This window comes from Delphinus delphis, chromosome 13, assembly GCF_949987515.2.
Source record: "Delphinus delphis chromosome 13, mDelDel1.2, whole genome shotgun sequence".
NCBI lineage: Eukaryota > Metazoa > Chordata > Mammalia > Artiodactyla > Delphinidae > Delphinus > Delphinus delphis.
Genome location: NC_082695.1, coordinates 25607270 through 25635127, shown reverse-complemented (window position 1 = coordinate 25635127; position 27858 = coordinate 25607270). Strand labels below are relative to the sequence as shown.

Here is a 27858-nt window from a genome sequence, read left to right as displayed (position 1 = left end):
TTAAAAAAAAAAGAATAAGTCAAGCAGAATGTAAATTAAAAAATAATAATTTATAAGGTAACAATAACAGAAATCAGTTAAATAGACGGAAGAGAGTGCAGATGATACCATCAGAGCTGGAAAACAGATTAAAAAAGAATTAGGGACTTTCCTGGCGGTCCAGGGGTTAGGACTCTGTGCTTCCACTGCAGGGGGCACAGATTTGATCCCTGATCAGGGAACTAAGACCCTGCAAGCCGCACACCACGGTCAAAAAATAAAAATAAAAGAATTAAGCTACAATAACAGAGGCCCACAAAAAGAGTTAAGATTAACTGTTTAAGATCAGAGAGACAGTAAAATTAGAAAATAAATAAATAAAAATCAGAGAGAAAATAATCAAATAATATTTTTTGAATTAAAAACAAAAAAGATATCATTGGCAAGAATAAAAGAATAGTGTGCCTACCAATCAGGGTTAAATCCAAGAGGAAGAGGCTCAAAAAGGAAGAATAACCAGTGGCAAAAGGAGGAAAAACGAAGATCTCAGAATGCAGAAAGAGACGAGAAAATGATGCACACCCAGGCCCAACTATGAGAAGTAAAATAAGTGAAGGTGGTTATTCGCCAAGTTCATTTTACAGAGCCAATGCCAAATAGCAACTAATGACTCTGAAAAGTAAATCTTGACAACTTAACAAAATAGTAAAATGTAAAATGCATGTGAAAAGAAGCCGGAATGTAAAAGGGCACCCCTTCCCCCAGCTCCACGTTGGCAGGAGGCTTTCTGCACAGGGGCTGATTACTGGGGAAAATATGGGGAGTGACTGCTAGGTGCAGGGTTTCCTTTTGGGGTGATAAAAACGTTCTGGAATTAGATATCACCGCCCCTCAAAAAAAGCATGGTCTCATTAAAAAAAAAAAAAAAATTCTTTTTTCAAATCGGTATATCAGGGGCTAACACTTAAAGAGTTCAACGAATTCCCTGGCAGTCCAGGGGTTAGGACTGGCGCTTTCACTGACTAGGGCCTGGGTTCAATCCCTATCCCGAGAGCCGCACAGCGTGGCCCAGAGTTCAACCTGAAAAATCTCTTCACTCTGGAGAGCTACCAGCAACCAAGACCAGGCACAAGAGCAAGGAGAAAAACTAGCTCTGAGTTCTGGGAGTAGGGAAGAGGGAGAGAAAAGGCATCCTGATGATATATACGTTTTATCTTGGCCAACCCACTCCACCAGAGTATGAAAACTGACAAGGATTCAAGGTAGAAGCCCTGCTAAGAAGTTAAAGAGCAGACATCTGGGCAAAACAAGAGTAAAAAGCCTTATAATACCAGGTTATAGTTAAAAATAATAAACTAGACCAATGGAACAAACAGATTCCAGAAAGACACAGGTAAATACCTCTAAGTTTAATATGAAAACTCATGTGAAATTAGACAAGGTGTCTAATACTTTTAAAATTACACTCTTAATATGGAATAAAATACATAAAGCATATAAATGCAGCATTCTTCTCTGCAATCATTTCCACACAGCTTAAAAGACTAAATTAAAGGTTAAAGGCCTTCATGTATTTCACCAATTCTGAAGCAATAAAAGAACACAGCAAACAATTAGTTGATGAATTTGATTATACAAATATTTTTAAAGCTTTCAGAAAAAAATTTAAAGGCTTTCAGAACATTAATGCTTAGCTTCTAGTGCATAAACGGTTCCATAACTTGAATACAGTTCAAACATCAGATAAGTGAGTAAAACTTAGAAAAAAGTTTGGCCTCACAAATAACCAAAAACAAGGCACCTAAAAGGTTTATCTCATTTCTATTCAATTACATATAAATAAAAGAATAATACCATGTTGTCACAGCAAGAGGGAACCGGGGCTGGGGTGGGGGGACACAGAGCAAAGAGGGACTTTTAAAGATTAACAGGGACAGGTGCCTGGGTGGGGGGGGGATGTGGGTGGGAAAAAAAGATTAACAGGGACAGCACAAATTCAAATGCTATTTCTGGAGAGCAATCTGCAGAAGTCCTATCTTTGACCTGGTCAATCATTTTCGGGGAATAGGTTCTAAGAAAGTTACTCAGAGGGGGTGGGGGTGGGGTCCTGTTTGTGCTAAAATGTTTACAGCTGCATCATTTAAAAATAGTGAAAAGGACTTCCCTGGTGGCACAGTGGTTAAGAATCCGCCTGCCAATGCAGGGGACATGGGTTCGAGCCCTGGTCCGGGAAGATCCCACATGCCGTGGAGCAACTAAGCCCATACGCCACAACCAGTTAGCCTGCACTCTAGAGCCCGCGAGCCACGACTAGTGAGACCGAGCACCACAACTACTGAAGCCCTCGCGCCTAGAGCCCGTGTTCCGCAACAAGAGAGGCCACCGCAATGAGAAGCCCGCGCACTGCAACGAAGAGTAGCCCCCGCTCACTGCAACTAGAGAAATCCTGCACACAGCAACGAAGACCCAATGCAGCCAAAAATAAATACATAAATAAATCTATTTTTAAAAAAACAAAAATGAAATCAAGAAAACACTTCCATTCACAATACCATCAAAACAAAATACTTAGGAATAAACCTAACAAAAGAGAGGTAAAACTTATGCTCTTAAAACTATAAAACTTTGCTGAAAGAATTAAATAGATGGAAAAACATCCCATGTTCATGGATCAGGAGACAAAATATTGTTAAGATGGCAGTATACCCAAAGTTGATCTAAAGATTCAACACTATCTCTATCACAATACCAGCCTTTTCTTTGTAGAAGTTGACAAGCTGATCCTAAAATTCATATGGAAACTCAAGGGAACCAGAATAACCAAAATAATCTTGTAAAAGAAGGACAAAGTGACAGGACTCACACTGCCCAATTTAAAAACTTATTGCAAGGCTTCCCTGGCGGCGCAATGGTTGAGAGTCCTCCTGCCGATACAGGGGACACGGGTTCGTGCCCTGGTCCGGGAGGATCCCACATGCCGCGGAGCGGCTGGGCCTGTGAGCCATGGCCGCCGAGCCTACGCGTCCGGAGCCTGTGCTCCACAACGGGAGAGGGCACAACAGTGAGAGGCCAGCGTACCACAAAAAAAAAAAAAAAAAAAACTTATTGCAAAGCAAGTAATCAAGAAAGTAATCAAGACAGTGTGGTACTGGCACAAGGATAAACAAACAGAATGGAGGAGAGTCTGGAAATAAACTCATTTGTCTATGGTAAACTGATACTCCACAAGGGTGCCAAGACCACTTAGTGGGGAAAGGACAGTCTTTTCAACAAATGACACTGGGGCTTCCCTGGTGGCGCAGTGGTTGAGAGTCCGCCTCCCGATGCAGGGGACATGGGTTCATGCCCCGGTGTGGGAGGATCCCACATGCCGTGGAGCGGCTGGGCCCATGAGCCATGGCCGCTGGGCCTGCGCGTCCGGAGCCTGTGCTCCGCAACGGGAGAGGCCACAGCGGTGAGAGGCCCGCGTACCGCGAAAAACAAACAAACAAAAAAATGACACTGGGACAACTGGATAGCCACATGCAAAAGTATGAAGTTGGACCCTTACCCCATACCATATACAAAAAGTAACTCTAAATGGATCGAAGACCTAAATGTGAGAGCTAAAACTACAAAATTCTTTAAAGAAAACACAGGGATTGTCTTACATTTGGGCTGCTAAAAAAACCAAAAAGACACAGACTGGGTAGCTTATAAACTACAGAAATTTATTTCTCACAGTTCTGGAGGCTGTAAGTCTGAGAACAGAGTGCCAGCATGGTTGGGTGAGGGCCCTCTTCCTGGTTTGCAGAGTTCCCACTGTACCCTCACATGGTAGAAGGGACCAGGAAGCTCTGTGGGGTCTCTTTTATAAACAGCACTAATCCCACTCATAAGTGGACTGTGGACCTGTACATATCTGACCGAGGGATGAGTTCCAACCCTTAGAACCAATTCCAGTGGTCGTGGCCCCTCCCTTCTTGGCTCTGCTGAAGTAAGAACTCAGGGGTTGCCAGTGTGAGGGGGTACAGACCGTTATTTGGAGATGAGACAAGAGAGGCAGAAGTTGCATAGAACTTGCTGCAGCAAAGGGCAAGGCAGAGCTCTCCTGTCAGAGGCAGAGCACAGGGGTCACCAAGCAGCCCTCTGAGGATCACTATATTTCAACTAAGCCCCTTAAATTTGTACTTCTGATATACCTGATAATTTACTTGAACTGTGTCATTTTATACCTCTGCTGAGCCTTGGAGATCTAGTCAGAATGTATTAAAATGTTATGTATTTTATACAAAAAAGTATTATAGTTTTAAAGCTTAGTTGTATAAATTCATACAGTAAAGAGTCAAAACCCTAAGAATTATTAGCACATTTTTAAGAACAGGTGATATTTATGTGAAATGGACACTGCAGTAAAATGGTTACAGAAGATAGCAACACTTAACATTGAGCTCCACCTTACACTATAGCGATCAGCTTACGTGGTATCCACTCAAGGTAGGGGACATTAAGTTTCCAACTATCTCATTAAAACCTCTATTCTATTTTAGAGAGTTTAAAAGCCAAATATAGCTGTGTTAGCTACAGTTCCACTAGATGAGTCTATATAGCAGATGACTTCCCTAACCTCCAAAAGCCTAATTCTCCTCCCCCTGGAATATAGGCCAGACTTAGTGACTTGCTTTACAAGTAAAATGGGGTGGAAGTGATGCTGTATGTCTTCTGAGGCTAGGTCATAAAAAGGTGCTCTCTGGGAAGAGCACAGCCAGCCACGATGTAGTGAGGATACTCAAGCAGCCTATGCAGAGGGCTCCACTGAGAGAAACTTGAGCCCTAACTCCCCATCTCCCCACCACAACCAACCAGCGCCAGTGTGTCAGCTGGGTGAGCTAGGAAGCAGATAGATACCCCAGACCCAGCTGAAATCTTGGCTGCAACCTCATGAGGCCCTGAGCCAGAACTGCCCAGCTAGGCCCACTCAATTCCTAACTCACAGAAAGTGTGAGAAAACAAATGTTTATTGATGTTTTAAGTCACGAAGTTGTAGGGCATTTATTACACAGCAATAGATTAGTACTACAACAAATGAAATGAGGAAAAACAAGATTACAGAAAACTCTGTAGGTGTCATTTGGTCTAGAAAAGGAATGAAGAGAATGTGAAGACCACCTAAAAACATCTTCCTTCCAGAACTGGAGCATCAAGAGCATGGCAAAGCCATGGGTAAAGTCCTTTCCTAGGTTGTTAAGTAGGATACTTTAAAAAGTAATTTTAAACCACAAATACACACAATATGATTCTCACAACTGTTGAGTGAAACAAACCACACACAAAAGAATACATACTTTATGATTCCATTTATATAAAATACAAAGCCAGGCAAACATGTTAGAAGTCAGGATAATGGCTATTCTGGTGGGTGAGGGGTGGGTAGTGACTAAAAGGAAGAACACAGCAGGCTTCTGGAATGCCTATCACTTCTGCTTCTTGATCTGGGTACTAATTACCCAGGTGTGTTCAGTCTGTGAAAACTCACTGGGCTGAACAATTAAAGATTTGTGTACCTGGCTAAATGTATATTTCAATGAAATATTTTTAAAGATAAAGTACTATTTATTACTGCTATTAGGAATAATAACCCATAATTAGTGCTTTTCTTCAACTAAGGCCTCTCATAAAAAAAACTCGACCACCATAAAAGCAATTAGGTAGTTTCATCATATGCATTAAAACCATTTAAAAAAAATACAATTCATACTAACTCCAGGAACAAAGAAGAATGCTTTCTATGCAGACAATTCTGAGACCACTTAACAGAGAAAGTACCTCTCATCCCTGCCGCCCCCCCGGCCACTCCCCACAGATGAAGCAGGCTGGGCTCTCCCCACCTTCTCGGCACACACTATCCTTTGGGGACTCTCACTTGGCTCCATCAAGGGATAATGGAGAACTTGAGGGCAATGCCCAGCTTCTCCCCTCAGGGAGGCCGTAAGCCTCATCTTGGAGGCCACCTGAGATAAGTACAACTAACAGACAGACGCTGGAGGCCCCATCCCAGGGCTGAGGAAAACGGAGGAGTCTCCTAAAGTCACCTGCAGGATTATGGGTATCAGAGTACTTATGAAGTCTAGTCTAATTGGAAAACTCATCTTGAAGACTTATAAAATTCCACTGAAAACCTACGAAATAAAAATAAAATGTTCTTCTACACCTGAAACTAACAAACATTGTAAATCAACTAAACTTCAATTTAAAAAATAAATAAATAGGGAATTCCCTGGTGGTCCAGTAGTTGGGACTCTGTACTTTCACTGCAGAGGGCCTGGGTTCAATCCCTGGTTGGGGAACTAAGATCCCAGAAGCTGCGCAGTGTGGCAACAAAATAAAATAAGGGACTTCCCTGGTGGTCCAATGGTTAAGAATCTGCCAGCCAATGCAGGGAACATGGGTTCAAGCCCTGGTCCAGGAAGATCCCACATGCCACGGAGCAACTAAGCCCGAGAGCCACAACTACTGAGCCCATGCGCCTAGAGCCCGTGCTCCACAACAAGAGAAGCCAGTGCAAGGAGAAGCCCGCACACTGCAACGAAGACTAGTCCCTGCTCGCTGCAACTAGAGAAAGCCCGTGTGCAGCAATGAAGACCAAGCACAGCCATAAATAAATAAATAAACAAAATTTATAAATAAATAAATGTTAACTTTCAATGCTTGGCATCATTAATTCATTAACAATGGTGATACTAGACGACCATGTGATTTAAGAAGTACTTTTATAATTGTCTAGGAACAAAGAGAAAATACATACACACGTGTATATACACACAGACTTCTAAGTTGTAAGCGCCCTACTGTATTTACTAAAGGCTCCTCTGAGGTAAGGGTTGTGTTTTATTCATATTTTTATCCCAGCAAGTGCTTAACACAATATTTGCTGAGAGTCACTCCCACTTTAGCTTCCAAATATTTAGTGCTGACAGACAGCACACCAAACACACAGAGCACAGGACCCATCAAAACAAACTCTCCACCTCACACACATTAGGATGGTAACTATCAAAAAACAGAAAAGCAGTACTGGTGAGGATGTGGAGAAACTGGAACCCCTGTGCACTGTTGGTGGGAATGTAAAATGGTACAGCTGCTTTAAAAAACAGTAATGGTAGGGCTTCCCTGGTGGCTCAGTGGTTAAGAATCCACCTGCCAATGCAGGGGACACAGGTTCGAGCCCTGGCCCGGGAAGATTCCACATGCCATGGAGCAACTAAGCCTGTGCACCACAACTACTGAAGCCTGTGCACCTAGAGCCCATGCTCCACAACAATGGAAGCCACCTCAATAAGCACGCGCACCACAACGAAGAGTAGCCCCCGCTCGCCACAACTAGAGGAAGCCCACATGCAGCAACAAAGACCCAATGCAGCCCCCCCCCCAAAAAAAAAAACAACAGTATGGTAGGGGACACTTCCCTGGTGGTCCAGTAGGTAAGACTCCATGCTCCCAATGCAGGGGACCCAGGTTTGATCCCTGTTAGGGGAACTAGATCTTGCATGCATGCTACAATTAAGAGTTTACACACCACAACTAAGAAGTCCACATGCCACAACTAAAACCTGGTGCAGCCAAAAAATAAATAATTAAAAAAAAAAAAGTACGGTAGTTCTCCCAAAAATTAAATACAGAATTACCATTCCACTTCTGGGTATATAGCCAAAGAATTGAAAGCAGAGTGTTAGAGATATTTGTACATCTACGTTCATAGCAGCATTATTCACAACAGCCAAGAGGTGAAAGCCACTCAATTGTTCATTAATGGATGAATGGATAACAAAGAAAATCCTGCCATTTGCAACAATATGAATGAACCTTGAGGACATTAATGCTCACTTATATGAGGTACTTAGAGTAGTCAAATTCACAGAGAAAGCAGAATGGTTGTTGAAAGGGGCTGAGGAGAGGGGAGAATGAACAGCTGTTAATGGGTAGTTTCAGTTTTGCAAGATAAAAAAGTTCTACAGATCTGTTATACAGCAAAGTGAATGTACTTTACTGAACTGTACACTCAAAAATGGTTAAGATGGTAAATTCTGTCATATGCATTTTACTGCAATTAAAAAATAATTTTAAAACCCCAAAACAAGCTCCACAAGTTACCTACTTACATCAGTGTTCAGCCTGCACCCAATCATTCATTTCAATGCTTTATCTTCTAAACCCATATTGAGATGGATCAGGATTACAGTGGTTTAGTTGATGTAGTCATTTCAGCACTCAAAAGGCATGATCCCCGTTTCACCAAAGAGTGAAATGAGACTCTGAGAAGTTAAATGACATGCTGTCAATCACCCAGCTATTAGTGCCAGAGATGAGATTTTTAAATGCAGTTTCTAATTGATAAAAGAGATATGTTCCTGCTGCTCTTAAAGAGGCCTAAGGGGCACGAGGAACTTTATTTCTTCTTTCATTCAGGTATTCAAATAATATAGGGAAGTAAATGGAAATGTGAGGACAGCACAGAGCTAGCAGCCTCAGCTAGCTAGCTCAGCCTCAGTATACCATCACTGGTACTATTCCACCTGGCTGATTTGACAAATATTTTCTGAGCACCTACTATGTGCAATGTGTGTACTAGGTACTGTGGTGACAGCAGTGAACAGAGTCCTCACTCTCAAGGAGTTGGGTCAGTCCTTTGCTTCATCTCTGGTTGACTTTCAAGCACACGAGAGCTGTCCCAAACTTTCGCCATGCTTTCCAAGCCTTCGATCCTCCAGGCAATGCACTCTTGGCAGATGTCCGACCTAACCTCCTACTTGACTCAGAAGCTAAGGCCACCTGGCAAAAAAACCTGTCACATACCCTCAGTCTGCCATGGTTTCTCCAGTGATGTCTGTTCTTCTAGTGCCCTTACTTTCCTTCCCTTGAGCTAAGGGAAAAGACCTCCTCTAACCTTCCCAACTGTGATCTCACAACATGCACAACTGCACCAGACACAATGCAGGCACAATACAGGCCAGGGGCCTGCTCCTTACTGCTTCCCTGGAGCTTCCTCCCACCAACAGCCCTTCTGAACCCTGCCAGTCTTGCCAGCAGAAAGCAGTTGAGAAAATGATGACGTTCACCAGAGAACTGAAATCTGTGACACAGAATCAAAGAGACTCCCTTAAGAGCATGAAAAGGTAACTCCCAAAGTGGAGAAGGTATTTGCAATACATAAACCTAAAAAAAGACTCATGTCCAGTATCTAGAAAGAACTCCTATTATTTAATAAAAGGCCAAAATCTCAATAGAAAAGAAATGCAAACAACCTAAACACTTCACAAGATAGCCAAAAGGCTAATATAAAACAGAGCTAAAATAATCAGGAAAATGCAAACAACACCCAACCCACAACAAATACCACTTCATGCCCCCCCAGAATGGCTAAAACTAAGATAGAAAATATGATGTGTTGATCAGAATACGGAGCAGTCTGAACTCTAATACACAGATAGTGGGCATGAATACAATTTAACCACTTCAGAAAATGTCTTGGCAACATCCACTAACGTAGAATGTATGCATACCCTGTGATGCAGCCACTCTGCTCCTAGGTATACACCCAACAGAAATTTGCACACATGTTCACTAAAACACATGCACTAAAATGGTCATAGTAGCGCTAATAATAATGCCCCAAAACTGGAAACAACCCAAATGCATATTCACAGTAGGACAGATAAATAAATTATGGTATAGTCACACCATGGAATACCAATACTGCAATGAGAATGAATAATCCACAACCACACAAACATGATGCTGAATAAAAGAAGCCAGCTACCAATGAGAACAAACATATTATACGACTCCATTCATGGGAAGTACAAAACAAAATGAATCCATGCTGTTACACATCAGGATAGAGCTTCCCCCTGGAGAATGGCAACTGGAAGGAGTCCAAGCGGAGCTTCTGAGGCGCTGGGGTTCTGTTTATCTGAACACTGGTTAGTTATATAGGTGTGCTTAGTTTGTGAAAATTTATCAACCTGTAATCTTATGATATGCGCACATTTCTGTATGTATATTATACTTCAATAAAAGTAAAAAATTAAAAAAAAATTCTTAATAAGTAAAAAATAAAAAGGGGGAGAGGCAGAAAAGAACAATTATCACCCAAATTGAGGATAGTGGTCAACTCTAGAAGCGGATTTGATAAGACATTTCTAAGGTCCTGACAGTGTTCTATTTTCAAATTTGCACAGTGATTATGTATATTTAACTTATTCTTTAAACAGCACATATAAAAAAGAATACAGGATTGGTTCAAAATGTTGGAGTAGAAGGCTGTGCACTCACTCTCTCTTGCGAGCACCAGAATCACAACTAGCTGCGGGACAGTCACTGACAGGAAGACATTGGAATTCACGAAAAAAGATACCCCATATCCAGAGACAAAGGAGAAGCCGCAATGAGACAGTAAGAGGTGCGCAATCACAATAAAATCAAATCCTGTAACTGCTGGGTGGGTGACTCACAAACTGGAGAACACTTATACCACAGAAGTCCACCCAGTGGAGTGAAGGTTCTGAGCCACATGTCCGGGCTTCCCAACCTGCGGGTCCGTCAATGGGAGGCGGAATTCCTAGAGAATCAGACTTTGAAGGCTAGTGGGATTTGATTGCAGGACTTTGACAGGACTGGGGGAAACAGAGACTCCACTCTTGGAGTGCACACACAAAGTAGTGTGTGCTTCGGGACCCAGGGGAAGCAGTGACACCATAGGAGACTGAACCAGACCTACCTGCTAGTGTTGGAGGGTCTCCTGCAGAGGCGGGGGATGGCTGTGGCTCACCGTGGGGACAAGGACACTGGCAGCAGAAGTTCTGGGAAGTGCTCCTTGGTGTGAGCCCTCCCAGAGTCGCCATTATCCCCACCAAAGAGCCATTAGGCTCCAGTGCTGGGTCGCCTCAGGCCAAACAACCAACAGGGAGGGAACCCAGCCCCACCCATCAGCAGACAAGTGGATTAAAGTTTTACTGAGCTCTGCCCACCAGAGCAACACCCAGCTCTACCCACCACCAGTCCCTCCCATCAGGAAGCTTGCACAAGCCTCTTAGATAGCCTCATCCACCAGAGGGCAGACCCCAGAAGCAAGAAGAACTACAATCCTGCAGCCTGTGGAAGGAAAACCACATTCACAGAAAGACAGACAAAATGAAAAGGCAGAGGACTTTGTACCATATGAAGGAACAAGATAAAACCTCAGAAAAACAACTTAATGAAGTGGAGACAGGCAACCTTCCAGAAAAAGAATTCAGAATAATGATAGTGAAGATGATCCAGTACCTTGGAAAAAGAATGGAAGCAAAGATCAAGAAGTTGCAAGACACGTTTAACAAAGACCTAGAAGAATTAAAGAACAAACACCTAGAAAAATTAAAGAACAAACAGAGATGAACAATACAATAACTGAAGTGAAAAATACCACTAGAAGAAATCAACAGCAGAATAACTGAGGCAGAAGAACAGATAAGTGCCCTGGAAGACAGAATAACAGAATAAAGAAAAAAACGAATGAAAAGAAATGAAGACACCTTAAGAGACCTCTGGGACAACAGTAAACAGAACAACATTCGCAATATAGGGGTCCCAGAAGGAGAAGAGAGAGAGAAAGGACCCAAAAAAATATCTGAAGAGATTATAGTCGAAAACTTCCCTAACATGGGAAAGGAAATAGCCACCCAAGTCCAAGAAGCGCAGAGAGTCCCAGGCGGGATAAACCCAAGGTGAATCATGCTGAGACACATAGTAGTCAAACTGACAAAAATTAAAGACAAAGAAAAATCATTGAAAACAACAAGGGAAAAATGACAAATAACATACAAGGGAACTTCCATAGGTTAACAGCTGATTTCTCAGCAGAAACTCTACAAGCCAGAAGGGAGTGGCATGATAAAGTGATGAAAGGGAAGAACCTACAACCAAGATTACTCTACCCAGCAAGGATCTCATTCACATTCGATGTAGAAATCAAAAGCTTTACAGACAAGCAAAAGCTAAGAGAATTCAGCACCACCAAACCAGCTCTACAACGAAAGCTAAAGGAACTTCTCTAAGTGGGAAACACAAGAGAAGAAAAGGCCCTACAAAAACAAACCCATAACAATTAAGAAAATGGTATTAGGAACATACAAATCAATAATTAACTTAAACGTGAATGGATTAAATGTTCTAGCCAAAAGACACAGGCTTGCTGAATGGATACAAAAACAAGACCCATATATATGCTGTCTACAAGAGACCCACTTCAGACCTAGGGACACATACAGACTGAAAGTGAGGGGATGGTTTTTTGGATGGTTTCCAAAAGATGGTTTCTTTTGATTTCCATTTCCATGCAAATGGAAATCAAAAGAAAGCTGGAGTAGCAATACTCATATCAGATAAAATAGACTTTAAAATAAAGAATGTTACAAGACACAAGGAGGGACACGACATAATGATCAAGGGGTCAATCCAAGAAGATATAACAATTATAAATATATATGCACCCAACACAGAAACACCTCAATACATAAGGCAACTGCTAAGAGCTATAAAACAGAAAATTGACAGTAACACAATAATAATGCAGGACTTTAACACCTCACTTACGCCAATGGACAAATCATCCAGACAGAAAATTAATACGGAAACACAAGCTTCAAATGACACAACAGACCAGATAGATTTAATTGATATTTATAGGACATTCCATCCAAAAACAGATTACATTTTCTTCTCAAGTGCACACAGAACATTCTCCAGGATAGATCATATCTTGGATCACAAATCAGGCCTCGGTAAATTTAAGAAAACTGAAATCATAACAAGCATCTTTTCCGACCACAATGCTGGAAGGTTAGAAATCAATTACAGGGTAAAAAAGGTAAAAAACTCAAACACATGGAGGCTAAACAATACGTTACTAAATAACCAAGAGATCACTGAAGAAATCAAAGAGGAAATCAAAAAATACCTAGAGACAAATGACAATGAAAACACAACGATCCAAAACCTATGGGATGCAGAAAAAGCAGTTCTAAGAGGGAGATTTACAGCAATACAAGCCTACCTCAAGAAACAAGAAAAATCTCAAAAAAATAATCTAAGCTTACACCTAAAGGAATTAGAGAAAGGAGAACAAACAAAACCCAAAATTAGTAGAAGGAAAGAAATCATAACGATCAGAGCAGAAATAAATGGAACAGAAACGAAGAAAACAATAGCAAAGATCAATAAAACTAAAAGCTGGTTCTTTGAGAAGATAAACAAAATTAATAAACCATTAGCCAGACTCATCAGGAAAGAGAGAGAGAGGACTCAAATCAATAAAATCAGAAATGAAAAAGGAGAAGTTATAACGGATACTGCACAAATACAAAGCATCATAAGATCCTAAAGATGCCACCAGAAAACTACTAGAGCTAATCAATGAATTTGGTAAAGTTGGCGAATACAAAACTAATGCACACAAATCTCTTGCATTCCTATACACTAACAACAAAAGATCAGAAAGAGAAATTAAGGAAACAATTGCATTCACCATTGCAACAAACCAAATAAAATACCTAGGAATAAACCTACCCACGGAAATAAAAGACCTGTACTCAGAAAACTATAAAACACTGTTGAAAGAAATCAAAGATGACGAACAGATGGAGAGATATACCATGTTCTTGGATTGGAAGAATCAATATTGTGAAGATGACTACACTACTCAAAGCAATCTACAGATTCAGTGCAATCCTGATCAAATTACCAGTGGCATTTTTTACATAACTGAAAGCCTTTAAAATTTGTATGGCAAACACAAAAGACCCCAAATAGCCAAAGCAGTCTTGAGGGGAAAAAACGGACCTGGAGGACCCTGACTTCAGACTATATTACAAAGCTACAGTAATCAAGACAGTATGGTACTGGACAAAAACAGAAATATGGATCAATGGAACAGGATAGAAAGCCCAGAGATAAACCCACACACCTCTGGTCAACTAATCTATGACAAAGGAGGCAAGGATATGCAATGGAGAAAAGTAGTCTCTTCAATAAGTGGTGCAGGGAAAACTGGAGAGCTACATGTAAAAGAATGAAATTAGAACACTCCCTAACACCATACACAAAAATAAACTCAAAATGGATTAGAGACCTAAATTTAAGACCGGACACTATGAAACTCTTAGGGGAAAACATAGGAAGAACACTCTTTCACATAAATCACAGCAGCAAGATCGTTTTGGATCCACCTCCTACAGTGATGGAAATAAAACCCAAAATAAACAAATGGGACCTAATGAAACTTAAAAGCTTTTGCAAAGCAAAGGAAACTACAAACAAGACGAAAAGACAACGCTCAGAATGGGAGGTAATATTTGCAAGCAATCAATGGACAAAGGATTAATCTACAAAATATATAAACAGTTCATGGAGCTCAATATTAAAAAAACAAACAACCCAATCACAAAATAGGCAGAAGGGGGCTTCCCTGGTGGTGCAGTGGTTGAGAGTCCGCCTGCCGATGCAGGGGACACGGGTTTGTGCCCCGGTCTGGGAGGATCCCACATGCCGTGGAGCGGCTGGGCCTGTGAGCCATGGCCGCTGAGCCTGCGTGTCCGGAGCCTGTGCTCCGCAACCAGAGAGGCCACAACAGTGAGAGGCCCACGTACCGCAAAAAAAAAAAAAAAAAAAAAAAGCAGAAGACCTAAATAGACATTTCTCCAAAGAAGACATACAGATGGCCAAGAAGCACATGAAAAGCTGCTCAACATCACTGATTAGTGAAATGCAAATCAAAACTACAATGAGGTGTTATCACCTCACACCAGTTAGAATAGGCATCATCAGAAAATCTACAAACAACAAATGCTGGAGAGAGTATGGAAAAAAGGGAACCCTCTAGCACTGCTGGTGGGAATGTAAATTGATACAGCCACTATGGAGAACAGTACGGAGGTTCCTTAAAAAACTAAAAATAGAATTACCATATGACCCAGCAATCCCACTATTGGGCATATACCCAGAGAAAACCATAATTCAAAAAAACCTTAATTCAAAAACATGCACCCCAATGTTCATTGCAGCACTATTTACAAGAGCCATGTGATGGAAACAACTTAAATGCCCATCGACAGATGAATGGATAAAGAAGATGTGGCATATATATACAATGGAATATTACTCAGCCATAAAAAGGGACGAAATTGGGTCATTTGTAGTGATGTGGATGGATCTAGAGACTGTCATACAGAGTTAAGTAAGTCAGAAAGAGAAAAACACATATCGTATATTAACGCATACATGTGGAACCTAGAAAAATGGTACAGATGAACCAGTTTGCAGGGCAGAAACAGAGACACAGATGTAGAGAGCAAACATATAGACACCAAGGGGGAAAGTGGTGAGGGGGTGGTGGTGGTTGTGGGATGAATTGGGAGACTGGAATTGACATATATACACTAATATGTATAAAATACACAACTAATAAGAACCTGCTGTATAAAATATAAATAAAATAAAATTGAAAAGAAAAATACAACATAACCAACTAGGATTTACTCTAAGAACGCAAGGAAGATTCAATATAAGGAAATCCATTAGTATGATCCTCAATGCTAAAGAGAGAAAAACCATATGATCACCTCCATTAAGGCAGAAAAGACATTTGAGAAAATTCACTTATTTATGTTAAAAAAAACAAAATAGAAGTGATGGATATTTCTGTAAATATAATAAATAAAATATACCTCAGCCTAATGCCAGCATCTTAATAGAGGCTTTCCTGCTAAAGCCAAAAACCACATAAGGCCAAAATATTTTCCAATTTACATTTTTATAGTTAAGCACTACATTCTAGGATGCTAGATAAACATCTACCAGTTCTTGAATGCTACATTCTGCCTGCTGGGGTATCCAGAAGCATTCCTAAAGTTTCTATAAAACTTTAGCCCTCTTATGACTAATTTCTGTCTTATACTTTCTCTGTGGCAGGAAACAAATGGCTCTTTCCAACAGTTATGTCAGAGTGGACAAAGAATCAAAAATGTCTTTTCGGGCTTCCCTGGTGGCGCAGTGGTTGAGAGTCCGCCTGCCAATGCAGGGGACACGGGTTCGTGTGCTGGTCCAGGAAGATCCCACATGCCGTGGAGCAGCTAGGCCCGTGAGCCATGGCTGCTGAGCCTGCGTGTCCGGAGCTCTGCAACGGGAGAGGCCACAACAGTGAGAGGCCCGCATACCGCAAAAAAAAAAAAAAAAAAAAAAAAGTCTTTTCTTTCCAGCTCTTTGGACTAAAGAAATAATTTACAACACTCTTAAGGGAATACCACTTTTACCATCACTTGAATTAAGGGATAAGAGTTGTCATGAAAGGATGCTTGAAAACAGCAAAACACACAACAGGTAGAATGGCTCAATGAACATACCTGGAAATGGTAATAGATAATGGATTACTTAGCATTCCTATCAAATGGTTTCTCACTGGTCTGAAACATAACATCAAATATTTTTATATGTCTATATAGTCCTGAGGTAAAAATTAACTCATGGGAAAGGATTATATTGATCCTTTAAAAAAAAAAAAGTATCTGTTTCAACCATGAAACAGAAAGATGATGTAATGAGGGAAATACAAGTTTGAGGATGGGTTCAGCACTGATACACTGAAAATGGAAGGAAATCTCAAATAAGCCCCAAACTAAACATTTTTACATATCTACTGAAGCAATAAGTAACAGTACCCTGAACTTAGCTACTGACTCAAGATAAATCCTTGTGACCAAGGTACATTCTATAGGTTTTACTCTCTACTTAGCAAGCCTGACCTGTGATCAGTGGCAATTTAGGTACTAATTGGAGAAATGTAATGGTTTTGCTTATTTTCCTTAGCTATGCAGCTAAAACTATTTGTTCTATAAATAAGACTGTACTTACTTTTTCCCCAGAATTACTTTTAATCAGTTCTATTTAAGAATTTCCCTATCTCTGAAACTCTACATTTTTCACTATACATTCCCCAATGACAGTGTTCCCAATATTCCCAATGACAATGTGGCAACATTAACATTTGGTCTAAGGACTTCGCTGGTGGCGCAGTGGTTAAGAATCCGCCTGCCAATGCAGGGGACACGGGTTCGAGACCTGGTCCAGTAAGATCCCACATGCCACAGAGCAACTAAGCCCATGCGCCACAGCTACTGAGCCTGTGCCCTAGAGCCCGCGAGCAACAACTACTGAGCCCACGTGCCACAACTACTGAAGCCCGCGTGCCTAGAGCCCGTGCTCCGCAACAAAAGAAGCCACCGCAACGAAAAGCCAACGCACCACAACAAAGAGTAGCCCCAGTTCACCACAACTAGAGTAAGCCCACGTGGAGCAATGAAGACCCAATGCGGCCAAAAATAAATAAATTTATTTTTAAAAAAAGAAAAACAAAGAACATTCCTTCCAGCCACTCAGTTAAAAACTCTCTCTTAGCCAAACACACGTGAATAACCTAATCACTCGAGGTAAACTATTACTCTGGAACAACAGTATTAGAAAGTTCTTTAACTTTATAGTACAGAAAATAATTTTCCTCAAGGCTTTAATTCTGGGCTTAAATGATTTATCAATAAACTGAAAAAAGTATCTTAGACATGTCTATGATAAGTACTATAAAAAAAAAGAAGTAAAAGGAAACTATTTATTTATCTATTTAGGCCACACCATGCGGGTTGTGGGATCTTAGTTCCCTGACCAGGGATCGAACCCATGTCCCCTATAATGGAAGCGTGGAGTCCTAACCACTGGACTGCCAGGGAATTCCCAAAAGGAAACTCCTTAGAAGGAACCTAAAGCCAAGGCCTGACCAAACCTTTCTAATCCTCTCTTCAAGCCACTCCCATTCAGCCAGGCACCCACAGACCATGAGGGCTAGATGTTTCGTTTACCAATGTAGTGAAACAACTAGTGCGTGCCTGGTGTACACATACACTATTTGTTGATTTAATTAGTAACTGGGAAGCCCAAGTGGAGTTAGTTGCTCTGTCCAGAATGATCTCAGAACAGTGTTTTTACCACACGACACAGTAATTTATTTCCTTATCAGTCTGTCTCCAACAATGCACTGCAACATTCCTGAGGGAGGGCAGGAACATGGACCAGGGTAGGCACAGGAGATGCTCTGTTAAATCAAAGAATGGGAGAGGAGACTTCCCTGGTGGTGTAGTGGTTAAGAATCCACCTGCCAGGGGCTTCCCTGGTGGCGCAGTGGTTGAGAGTCCGCCTGCCGATGCAGAGGACACGGGTTTGTGCCCCGGTCCGGGAAGATCCCACATGCCGTGGAGCGGCTGGGCCCGTGAGCCATGGCCACTGAGCCTGTGCGTCCAGAGCCTGTGCTCTGCAACGGGAGAGGCCACAGCAGTGAGAGGCCTGCATACTGCAAAAAAAAAAAAAAAAAAAAAAAAAAAAAAAGAATCCACCTGCCAATGCAAGGGACACAGGTTGGATCCCTGGTCCAGGAAGATCCCACATATCGCGAGCAACTAAGCCTTTGCGTCACAACTACTATGCCTGCGCTCTAGAGACCACGAGCCACAACTACTGAGCCTGCGTGCCACAACTACTGAAGACTGTGCTCCTAGAGCCCGTGCTCCGCAACAAGAGAAGCCACCAGAATGAGAAGCCCACACACCACAACGAAGAGTAGCTCCCGCTCACCACAACTAGAGAAAGCTTGCGTGCACGGCAACAAAGACCCAACGAAGCCATAAATTAATTAATTTAAAAAAAGGGAGAGGAAGTTGCTCAAGATCAACTAATGTTAGTCAGTTGGTCATGGCATATCCCATGCAGACCCCACCCATACATACACTCCACTTCCCAGCTCCTACTAGCTGTGGATGGGTTCAGAACCCAGAGCCTGCCCTAAGACTCAGCATCTGAGAGAAATCTTGGAGAATGTCTATCCTGTTGACTTTCCAATGTATGGGAGCCCCAAGAGAAGCAAACGGGGAGAAAAAGCATTTCTGGGTTAGGCAGGTGGAACAGGCTGGATGCATAATGGTGAGGTAGCTCTAGATGTTTGTTGGGGAATCAGTTGTTTTTTATTTAGTAGATATGTTAATGTGAGATGAGGAATAAATTATAGATGATTCCTGGGAAAACTCAACTTGGATGCTTTTCATGAGACTCTTTTTATAAATACTTGAGAATTGAGAGCATTCCCATTAAATTCATGGGAATGGCCTATCATTTAGAGCTAACCACCAGGCTGTTATTAATATAAATTTAATTTTGTTTGAGTTTTACCTGCACTCAAAACCGTTCAGAAACTCTGGATATTCTGCTGCTCATCTAAGCTGGTCTCCTCACATCTTTGAGCTCCAAAAAGCATAGAAGAGACATTTTTATTAAAAGTTAAATTAACAGTTAACAAGCAAAACTATGAATCTGAATCCAGATGCATTTCCAGGTCTCGAGCCTTTATAGATGATATATACTACTGCTGGCCCTGCCTTTCAAACAGGTGGTACAAATACCCCCAGCAGAGCTCCAGGGAGGGCAGGAGGGAGCACTACAGCAGAGAGTAATAAGCACAAGTTTACAGAGGAGACGAACCTTAGAGGAAAACTGGACTTGAACAGGGCCCAGTGTTTCTTGGGGATGGGTTGGAGGGAAATACTGCTGGCCTCTTAGCAGGATGGTCCTCCAGTGCAGGACTACACCGTGAGCTGCAGGTTGTTCAGCACATCTGCCTTGACCATACACACACCGAAGGCCAATAACACTCCCCAATCAATTTAACAACCAAAAAACAAAACCTAACCCACATACATTTCAAAATGCCACTGGAGAGGGGGTAAAAATCACACCCACTGAATACCCCTAGATAAGAAGAAAGAAGAGAAAATAAGCACAAGCAGGTAGAGAGCATAAGAGAGACAAGGAAGGGAACACAAAATGTGATGAGGAACTGGCAGAAAAAGGGCATCCTCTAATGACTTTCACCTAAAAAATCAAGTTTAAACTCAGTAAACAATGTCCTTCAGAATCTGGCCAGGCCCATCCCAACTGTCTCAACTCCAGCTTTCTTCCGAAGGCACTCAACCCATACCCCTAGCTTCCCAAAGAACTCCTGGTTTTCCTGACCTGATGTGCTGTTTTCATACTTCTGTGCCTTTGCATGTACGTCTTCCTCTACCTAGAATGCACTTCTCAAGGCAAACTTCCAGTCACATATCAACATCCAGCTCAAAAATTTGTGAAGCCATACAAAGACAGCCCCGTCACTCAGGCCTTCTTTTTTCCTCACAATACTGCACACGTCCCTTCTGTATGACACTGGTACATTCTTTGCATTACTGCCCAACTCCATCCCACTATCTGGACTAAGGGGTACTAAAAGGCTGAGACCATGTGCATCCTAGCATATAACAAGTGCTCAGTTAAAGTTTTCTGAGTGAATAACCTCGTATGAAAGGTTTTTGGTTTTTTGGCGGTACGTGGGTCTCTCACTGCTGTGGCCTCTCCCATTGCGGAGCACAGGCTCCAGACGCGCAGGCCCATCGGCCATGGCTCACGGGCCCAGCCGCTCCGTGGCATGTGGGATCCTCCCGGACCGGGGCACGAACCCGTGTCCCCTGCACCGGCAGGCGGACTCTCAACCACTGTGCCACCAGGGAAGCCCTGAAAGGTTTTTTAAAAGGCTAAAATGTAAAAAAAAAAACAAACAAAAAAAGCTAAAACGTGACACAGGGTTTCCCTGGTGGCACAGTGGTTAAGAATCCGCCTGTCAATGCAGTGGACATGGATTCGAGCCCTAGTCCAGGAAGATCCCACATGCTGCAGAGCAACTAAGCCCGTGCTCCACAACTACTAAGTATGCACTCTAGAGAGCCCGTGAGCCACAACTACTGAAGCCCACACGCCTAGGGCCCGTGCTCCGCAACAAGAGAAGCCACTGTAATGAGAAGCCCGCACACTGCAACAAAGAGTAGCCCCTGCGTGCAGCAACGAAGACCCAAGGCAGCCAAAAAATAAATTTAAAAAATTTTTTAATTAAAAAAAAAATAAAACATGACACAAGCAAAAAGCAGACAACAGATATTTTCTGTTACTGAAAACATGTATTTTCTCAACTTGGGTCTTTGGTTGAGTATCACTCAGGAACCAGATTAGGATACTCTATCACTTGCGAGCTGGGTGTCCATGGGCAAGTTAACCCTTCTATGTCTCAAATTCCCACTTACTTAAAGTAACCACCTTGACAGTGTGAGGATTAATTAATGTATGTTAATTAATTAATGTATGTATGTTTAAAAAACAAAACGTAACAAAAGTTCTATTAGTCTGCCATAATGACAAAAAAACTTCACAGGACAGGATATTATACCATCAGGAATGTGATCACAATGAAATTTTAGTAGGAACCATCTGGTTTTTTGGGTTTTTTTAAGGTCTCACACATTTATTACTGAGCCAAAGCACTAGTGCACAAACACACAAAGAGAAAAATCATTTTCGCAATAAAACACATCCAGCTGTTCAGACAGTAGTGATGTTCTCAGAGTGACATGGTAAGATGCAGCATAAATATGTGTGCCACCTCATATGCAAGGCTCCTTATAGACCCAGCTTGGTTCTTCTCCAATGTCTTCTCTTGGAGTTGTATCTGATTTTATTACCAGTTTTCACTGGAATCCATTGGTGAATGGGATGATTCTGCTTTTGTTTCTTGGCCAAGAATCGCTTGATCCTGAAGTCTTGTGAGAAGGCATGGTGAGGAGCAAACTCAACCACACACAGGATGGCAGAGAAGAGAAGACAGCCCATCTGTTAGAAGAGTTGAAAGTTAACAAATCTAACAGCTGCTCTTCCAGCTGCATGGTGCTCTCTACAGTATTTAAACCAATCCCTAATGACCACGACCTCCCTTGGCTCCTTTGATAGTGTGAACTCTGGTTCTCTGGTCTCCGACCACATTTCCTCCGTCCTCTTCTGTAACTTGCCCTCTATTGACACCTGAAGTCAGGCATTCCTTTGGCTCAGCTCTCACATTTTTCTCATCTTGTCCACTCTCAAGGCTTCAATTAGTGTCTCTATGGAGATGACCCCACGACCTCTCAGTCACATTTTAGAAAGTGTTTCAAACTGAACTTATCCAAAATACTTATCTTAATTAGATGACCAAGCAAAGAGCTTCAATTTCTCCTCTTTCATACTATTTTTTTTTTTCCTGATTCTTATACATCTCACCAGTCCAGAGCTTCCTCTTCCTCTGCTCATCTATTAAAAGCACTTGTTTGCCAGAGCTACCTCTTTGGTCTTTCTCTTCTGTCTCACTGGTTCTTAACCTTTCTGGGATAATGGACCCTTTGAAAATCTAATGAATGCTGTGGATTGTGTCACTAAAAAGGTAAACATACAGAACATATGCATGCAATTTCACCTAACCAATGACCTCAAGTACGAATCTGTCCTCTGGACTTCCCTAGTGGCACAGTGGTTAAGAATCCGCCTGCCAATGCAGGGGACACGGGTTTGAACCCTGGTCTGGGAAGATCCCACATGCCACAGAGCAACTAAGCCCATGCACCGCAACTACTCAAGCCAGTGTGCCTAGAGCCCGTGCTCCGCAACAAGAGAAGCCACTGCAATGAGAAGTCCGTGCCCCGCAACGAACAGTAGCCCCAGCTCGCTGCAACTACAGAAAGCCTGCACGCAGCAACGAAGACCCAACACAGCCAAAAATTAATTAATTAAAAAAAAGAATCTGTGCTCCTCCACCCAAGACTATCACTTACACAAATTTTCATCTCCAGATTTTACTTCCCTCTTATTTTCAAGATGCCTTCTGGATATAGCTTAAATGGCCTAAAGGCATCACAAACTTAACAAGTCCAAACCAGAACTCACTATTTCTCCTCAGCAAACCTCCTCTGCCTATATGGTATTCCTTCTCTTATAACAGCACCACCATCCTCCCAGGCTCCCACGCTAGAAGCCTTGGAATTAACAGCCATGTCCATGCCATATCATCAAGCCTGGAAATCCCTCTCAAATCCAAATCCCACCTCTCTCACCTCTTACCCATTAAGACCTCACTCATCATCCTCTGCTTCATCCCACACTTGCCATGATTAGAAGTCCATCACTCTTCTGACAAGAGCCCCTGTTATTGATTCTATCTTTATAAGGGCTCTCATCTCCATCTGCTATTTTCCATGCCCACTATATTACTTCACCTCTAGAAGGTTACAACAGCCTAGGTGATTCCCCACCTGTTTTTTTTCCTGTCATTTCCACCAGTGTTGGTCTATCGTCCCACCAAATTCCAAAACTGACCATGTGCCTGCCTCTTTTCAAAAACATTCATGCATCTCCACTGCACAAATATACAAACAAATTCAGTTTTGCCTTTAGAGTCCTCTACAAGTTTGTCACCTAAATACTTTTCCAGGATTAGATTCCACAGCTCAAACTGTCACTTTCACCTATTATCTTTCTATCAAAATCACACTCACTCCTAAAGACCCAATTCAAACCCCACTTTTCATCTTTATATCCTCCACTTGATGATTAGGAAAGGACTCTGCAAGAAAAAGGCAAATTCCTAATGAATTGATTCAGGAAATTAAAAAAGAAAAACCTCTTTTCCTGAAAATCCTTAAATCCTTCTGGAAGCATTAATTTTTTAAAAATGTCACTATTCAAATATTAACATTTCAATCAAGAAATCCTCCATAAACTCAACATTGTTAACCAACATTTACTAAATGCTAATAGCATACAACATAGATTAAATTCTTATATTAAATAAATATCATCAACCTGAAGATAAAAAGCTATAATTTGGACCCAGATTCTAATTCCAATAATATTTGTACTTGGATCTTACTTAAGAAAAGAACATCATAGTAAGAGGACTTGATATTTCACCTGACAGAGACTGAGAAGGTCAAATAAGCCTACAGCAGTGACAGAAAATTACCAGAAAATTATCTAAATCAGCTTCAGATTAAAAAGAAATTAAAAAAAAACTTGCAACTGAAATGTCATAAAACTAGTTTTTTTTAGTACATATTTTAAAGGACTGAAGGACGTGATGGGCAATTCTGAACCTCTCATACAGAGACATGTTTACTGGGATACTTACCAGCAGGTGCAACAGAAGTGATGCTGCGGGCAGTTCTTTCTCTCCGTTACATTCTAGGACCTTATTTCTTTTAGGCCTGACCTAATTTAATTTCTCTTTTGGCTCCTAAGCCTCTGAGTTCATGTTAATTTTCACAGTTGTGCACTGTGAAACATTTTGCTCCTAAAGAGTATGAAAATATTCAAGATTCAATTAAAGTCTTTTTTTAAAAAATAATTTTAACTAACACTTGGCAAAACATGCGCTCTATGGTATTTCTAAAATTATGATCATTCAAATTTGAATACATTTCTGAAATAGAAATGCTAAGAGGAAAACATCCTAAAATTCTAATATGATTAATAACACTATTTAAGGAAAGTGGGGTGTAATGAAAAGAACTGCAGCAACTGAAACAGGATCTCAGTCCACAATCTCAAGTATGCCTCTTTAGTTGTATGACCTTAGGAACTGGTTTCACCTCGAAATACTTTCTCATCTGAAAGACATCACCGCGTTCCCCTCCCTCCAGCTGTTTGTTCAAATGAGATAATGGACCTAGCACAGTACCTGCCACGAAGTGTTCAATAAATATTAGTTCGCTTCCTTCGTTCAACAGAAAAGACACACTCACGAGAAAATTTCGGTGTAAGGGAGTCTACACTTGCACAGGTCTTCACCAGCACAAAACACGACAGCTAGGTGGTTCTAATGAAAAACAAGACTGTCACCCCGATTCCACAAACGCTTCGGTGAGCTGGATCGAGACGAGAGAGCCTGAATGTGATTCTGCAAGAACTCCATTAGAGCTACACACATACTGACCACTAAAGCATTAACAGAGAAAGTTCACAGTAATTGTGCTAAAACGTCTGGATGCCTTTATGCTGGTAAGAGAGCCCACGCGGGGCAAGAGAAAAACAAGTAAAATTAGGCCCAACTCCAAATGACTCCTTAATAAACCAAAAGAGCAATACTGGCTTATCCTTCCTGAAACGCTAGCAGTACGGTATTAAAAACCCTTTGAAGACTTCAAGATTGAAATATTCCACAACGAACACTGGTGCCACTAACGCCTTTTAGAAAGCCTGCGTAGGAGAGCCCGCCTGGCACCACGGAAGGCACTTAACGAAAGCCGTTCGCGGAAAACGCAGGCGAGGGGAGGAAAATCATATGATTATTTCGGAGCTGTGCACACACGCCGCGACGAGCATCCGAAGGAATTCGAGGCCGCGCTGTGCGCACACTGGGGGCGGGGGCGCCTCGCTGCCGGTCCCGGGGTCCCGGCCCCAGCCTCCACCCCTCGGGCCCAGCGAGGAGCAACGCCCAGGCCCGACGGCCCGGCCCGGCCCGAGGCCCCCAGCTCGCGGACGACGGCGCAGCCCAGGTGGAGGCCGAGGTCGGGGGCCGGGGCCGGGCCAAAGCCCGGGCGAGACCGCGGCTGCGTCCGCCAGGCCCAGGCAGGGGCGGCCGAGCTGCGGGGCGCGGACACTCACCACACCATGCCGTAGGCGCCCTCGCCGATGTAAGAGAGATTCGTGTAGCGCGGCCCCACGTCGAACACCTGCCCGCGGACCATCTCGGGGCCCGCGCCCGCCGCCGCCGCCGCCATGTTGGCTGCCGGGCCGCCGCAGCCGCCGCGCTGGGCTCGACGCTCCGCGGCCGCCGCTCGGCCCACGCCGCGCCTCCCGGGGGACCGCGCCGCCGCCGCTGCAGCCGCCGCAGCCGCCGCCGCCGCCGCTGGCCGGGAGGAAAGAGGGAGGCCGCCGCTCGGGAGAGCGAGGAGCAGCCAGCCGCTCGGACCGACTGCCTGCCTGACTGACTGACGGGCGGGCCGGCAGGCGGAGGGAGGGGCGCGCGCCGATGAGGGCGTCGGGCGGGGCCGGGAGACGTGCGCTCGGATTGGCTCCCCGCGCACGGGGGCGGGGCTGCGCGGCCGGCGGAAGCCGCGCGCTCGGGGCGGGGCACTGCGGCGGCTCTGCGGGACGCGGTCACGTGCACTCGCGGGAGGCGGACCCCTAGGCGCAGGGGACGCGGAGGCTGAGCCAGTGGGCCTGCGGGGCCTAGGAAAGGAACCTTCACCATACCTTGCCGCGCGCCCTGGCCATGCCTGTGCGAGTCCGCGGCCCACACGGACTTAGAGTCCTCTATACACGGACAGAAACTGGAAGGGTGACCGAGACCGAGAAAGACATTTGCATCCTGAGAAAGTGTGAAACCTAGAGGTGGAGGCCGAGACAAGAGGCCAGGACGGGACCCGCTGATCAGACAGAGGCTCGTTCAACAAGTTACCCTGATCCTGTGCGTCCACTCTGCCACGAGTTACATTCCAGCAGAAGGAGATGTGGATCGATGGATGGATGGGTCGCGAGGAAGGGAGGGAGGGAGAGAGACTCGAGTTGTGATAAGTGCTATGATGAAATATAAAGATCAGTAAGGGGTTCGGGAGTACGGGGCTGAGACACTGAAAAAAACATTGAGATTCAGAGACTGAGACTCAGATTGGTACAGATGGACAGCGTCTCAGACATAGGACATACTGAAATAGAAACGCAAAGATAGAAACACTGAAGTCCAAAGCATCAAGATCTAGAGAATATGAGACAAACACCCTGAGCCTCAGAAATAGTCACAGACACCAGAGGTTGAAAAATAAAAGTCGGAATCTTGAAGCAAGTGAATGCCAAGAATAGCTAACAATGAGACAGAAGATGATCTAACCACTGCTTCTGAACCGACACCCGGGCCATCTCTGGATGGGGAGTAAAGGTGGGGAACCCTGCATCCTGATTGTCCAACATTGTGATCTTGTAAGCCTGGACGTCCAGGCATCAACAACAAAGATCAACTAGACAATATCAAAGGTGAATAAGGAAAAAAAAAAAATTTAACCCTCTGGGGAGAGAAATATGTGGCATATGAGAAAAATAAAGTGCTAGAGCCAAAAATTACTCCTTTGCAATATATTTAGTCCATGAAGCAGAGCCCAGTTCCAGAAAACACCTAATTCTTACTCTCAACTAAAAGAGGACATTGCATCTTTTAAAGAACAGGCCAAGATAAATGGAGAGTTCCATGAAATTAAAACCATGATAGCCAAAGTAAAAGCAATGGTTGGAGCACTAAAAAGCAGACTTAACAATGTAGAAGAGCAAATCAGCAGTATAGAAGAAAAAGTCAGTGATGAAATTCTTTAAGAGAGAAAAAAATGTACAGGAGAATACCACGGAGAGTCAAACTATAGGCACCCCCCAAAGAAGACAGAGCAAATCAATTAGAGACAATAACTTAAATTATAGTAAAAGAAAACTTGCCTTAGGTCTAAAAAGATCTGAGGTAGAAGTGGAAAATTGAGTGAGTTCTCTGAATCCAGAAAAATTAATAAGCAGAAACCAACTTCAAGACATAACCTGGAAAAGTTCTTAAATTTCAGGGATAAAGAACACAGTATCCAATCAGAAAAAAAAAAAAGAAAGATTATTTATTTAAGGAGCTAAAAGGTGGTTTTCTTCAGAGTCCTCCTCTGTAATAATTAAATGCCAAAGGAAAATGGAACAAGACTGGCAGCACTCTGAGAGGGTAGGTTGTTGCCGTTCTTACATGGTTTAATTCCCACTGATGCCTCACTTCCTCCCAGGTCTTTAACTGTCAGAATATGTGGTCAGCTTGTCCACCTGGACATCTTGTGACATCCTACAGGGGCTTCAACTTTACATTTCCAAACTGCCAATGGTTAACTGCAGGAGTTCTGCCCTCAGACTACCAGAAAGAGTTTG

General features: G+C 42.9%; 1 protein-coding gene across 3 annotated transcripts in view; it reads right to left on the bottom strand.

Moving 5' to 3' along the window:
- The window catches only part of MAPK1 (mitogen-activated protein kinase 1), a 95503-nt gene extending 69616 nt beyond the window's left edge, over positions 1 to 25887 (bottom strand). For 2 of the 3 annotated variants that reach the window (XM_060028484.1, XM_060028485.1), the window contains exon 1: positions 25579 to 25887. In XM_060028484.1, coding sequence (XP_059884467.1) covers positions 25579 to 25694 — 116 coding nt within the window. In that variant the 5' untranslated portion in view covers positions 25695 to 25887. Of the gene's footprint in view, positions 1 to 21553; positions 21781 to 25578 lie in introns of all 3 variants that reach the window. The other variant, XM_060028486.1, reaches the window with a different exon arrangement.
- Between the last annotated feature and the right edge of the window lie 1971 nt (positions 25888 to 27858).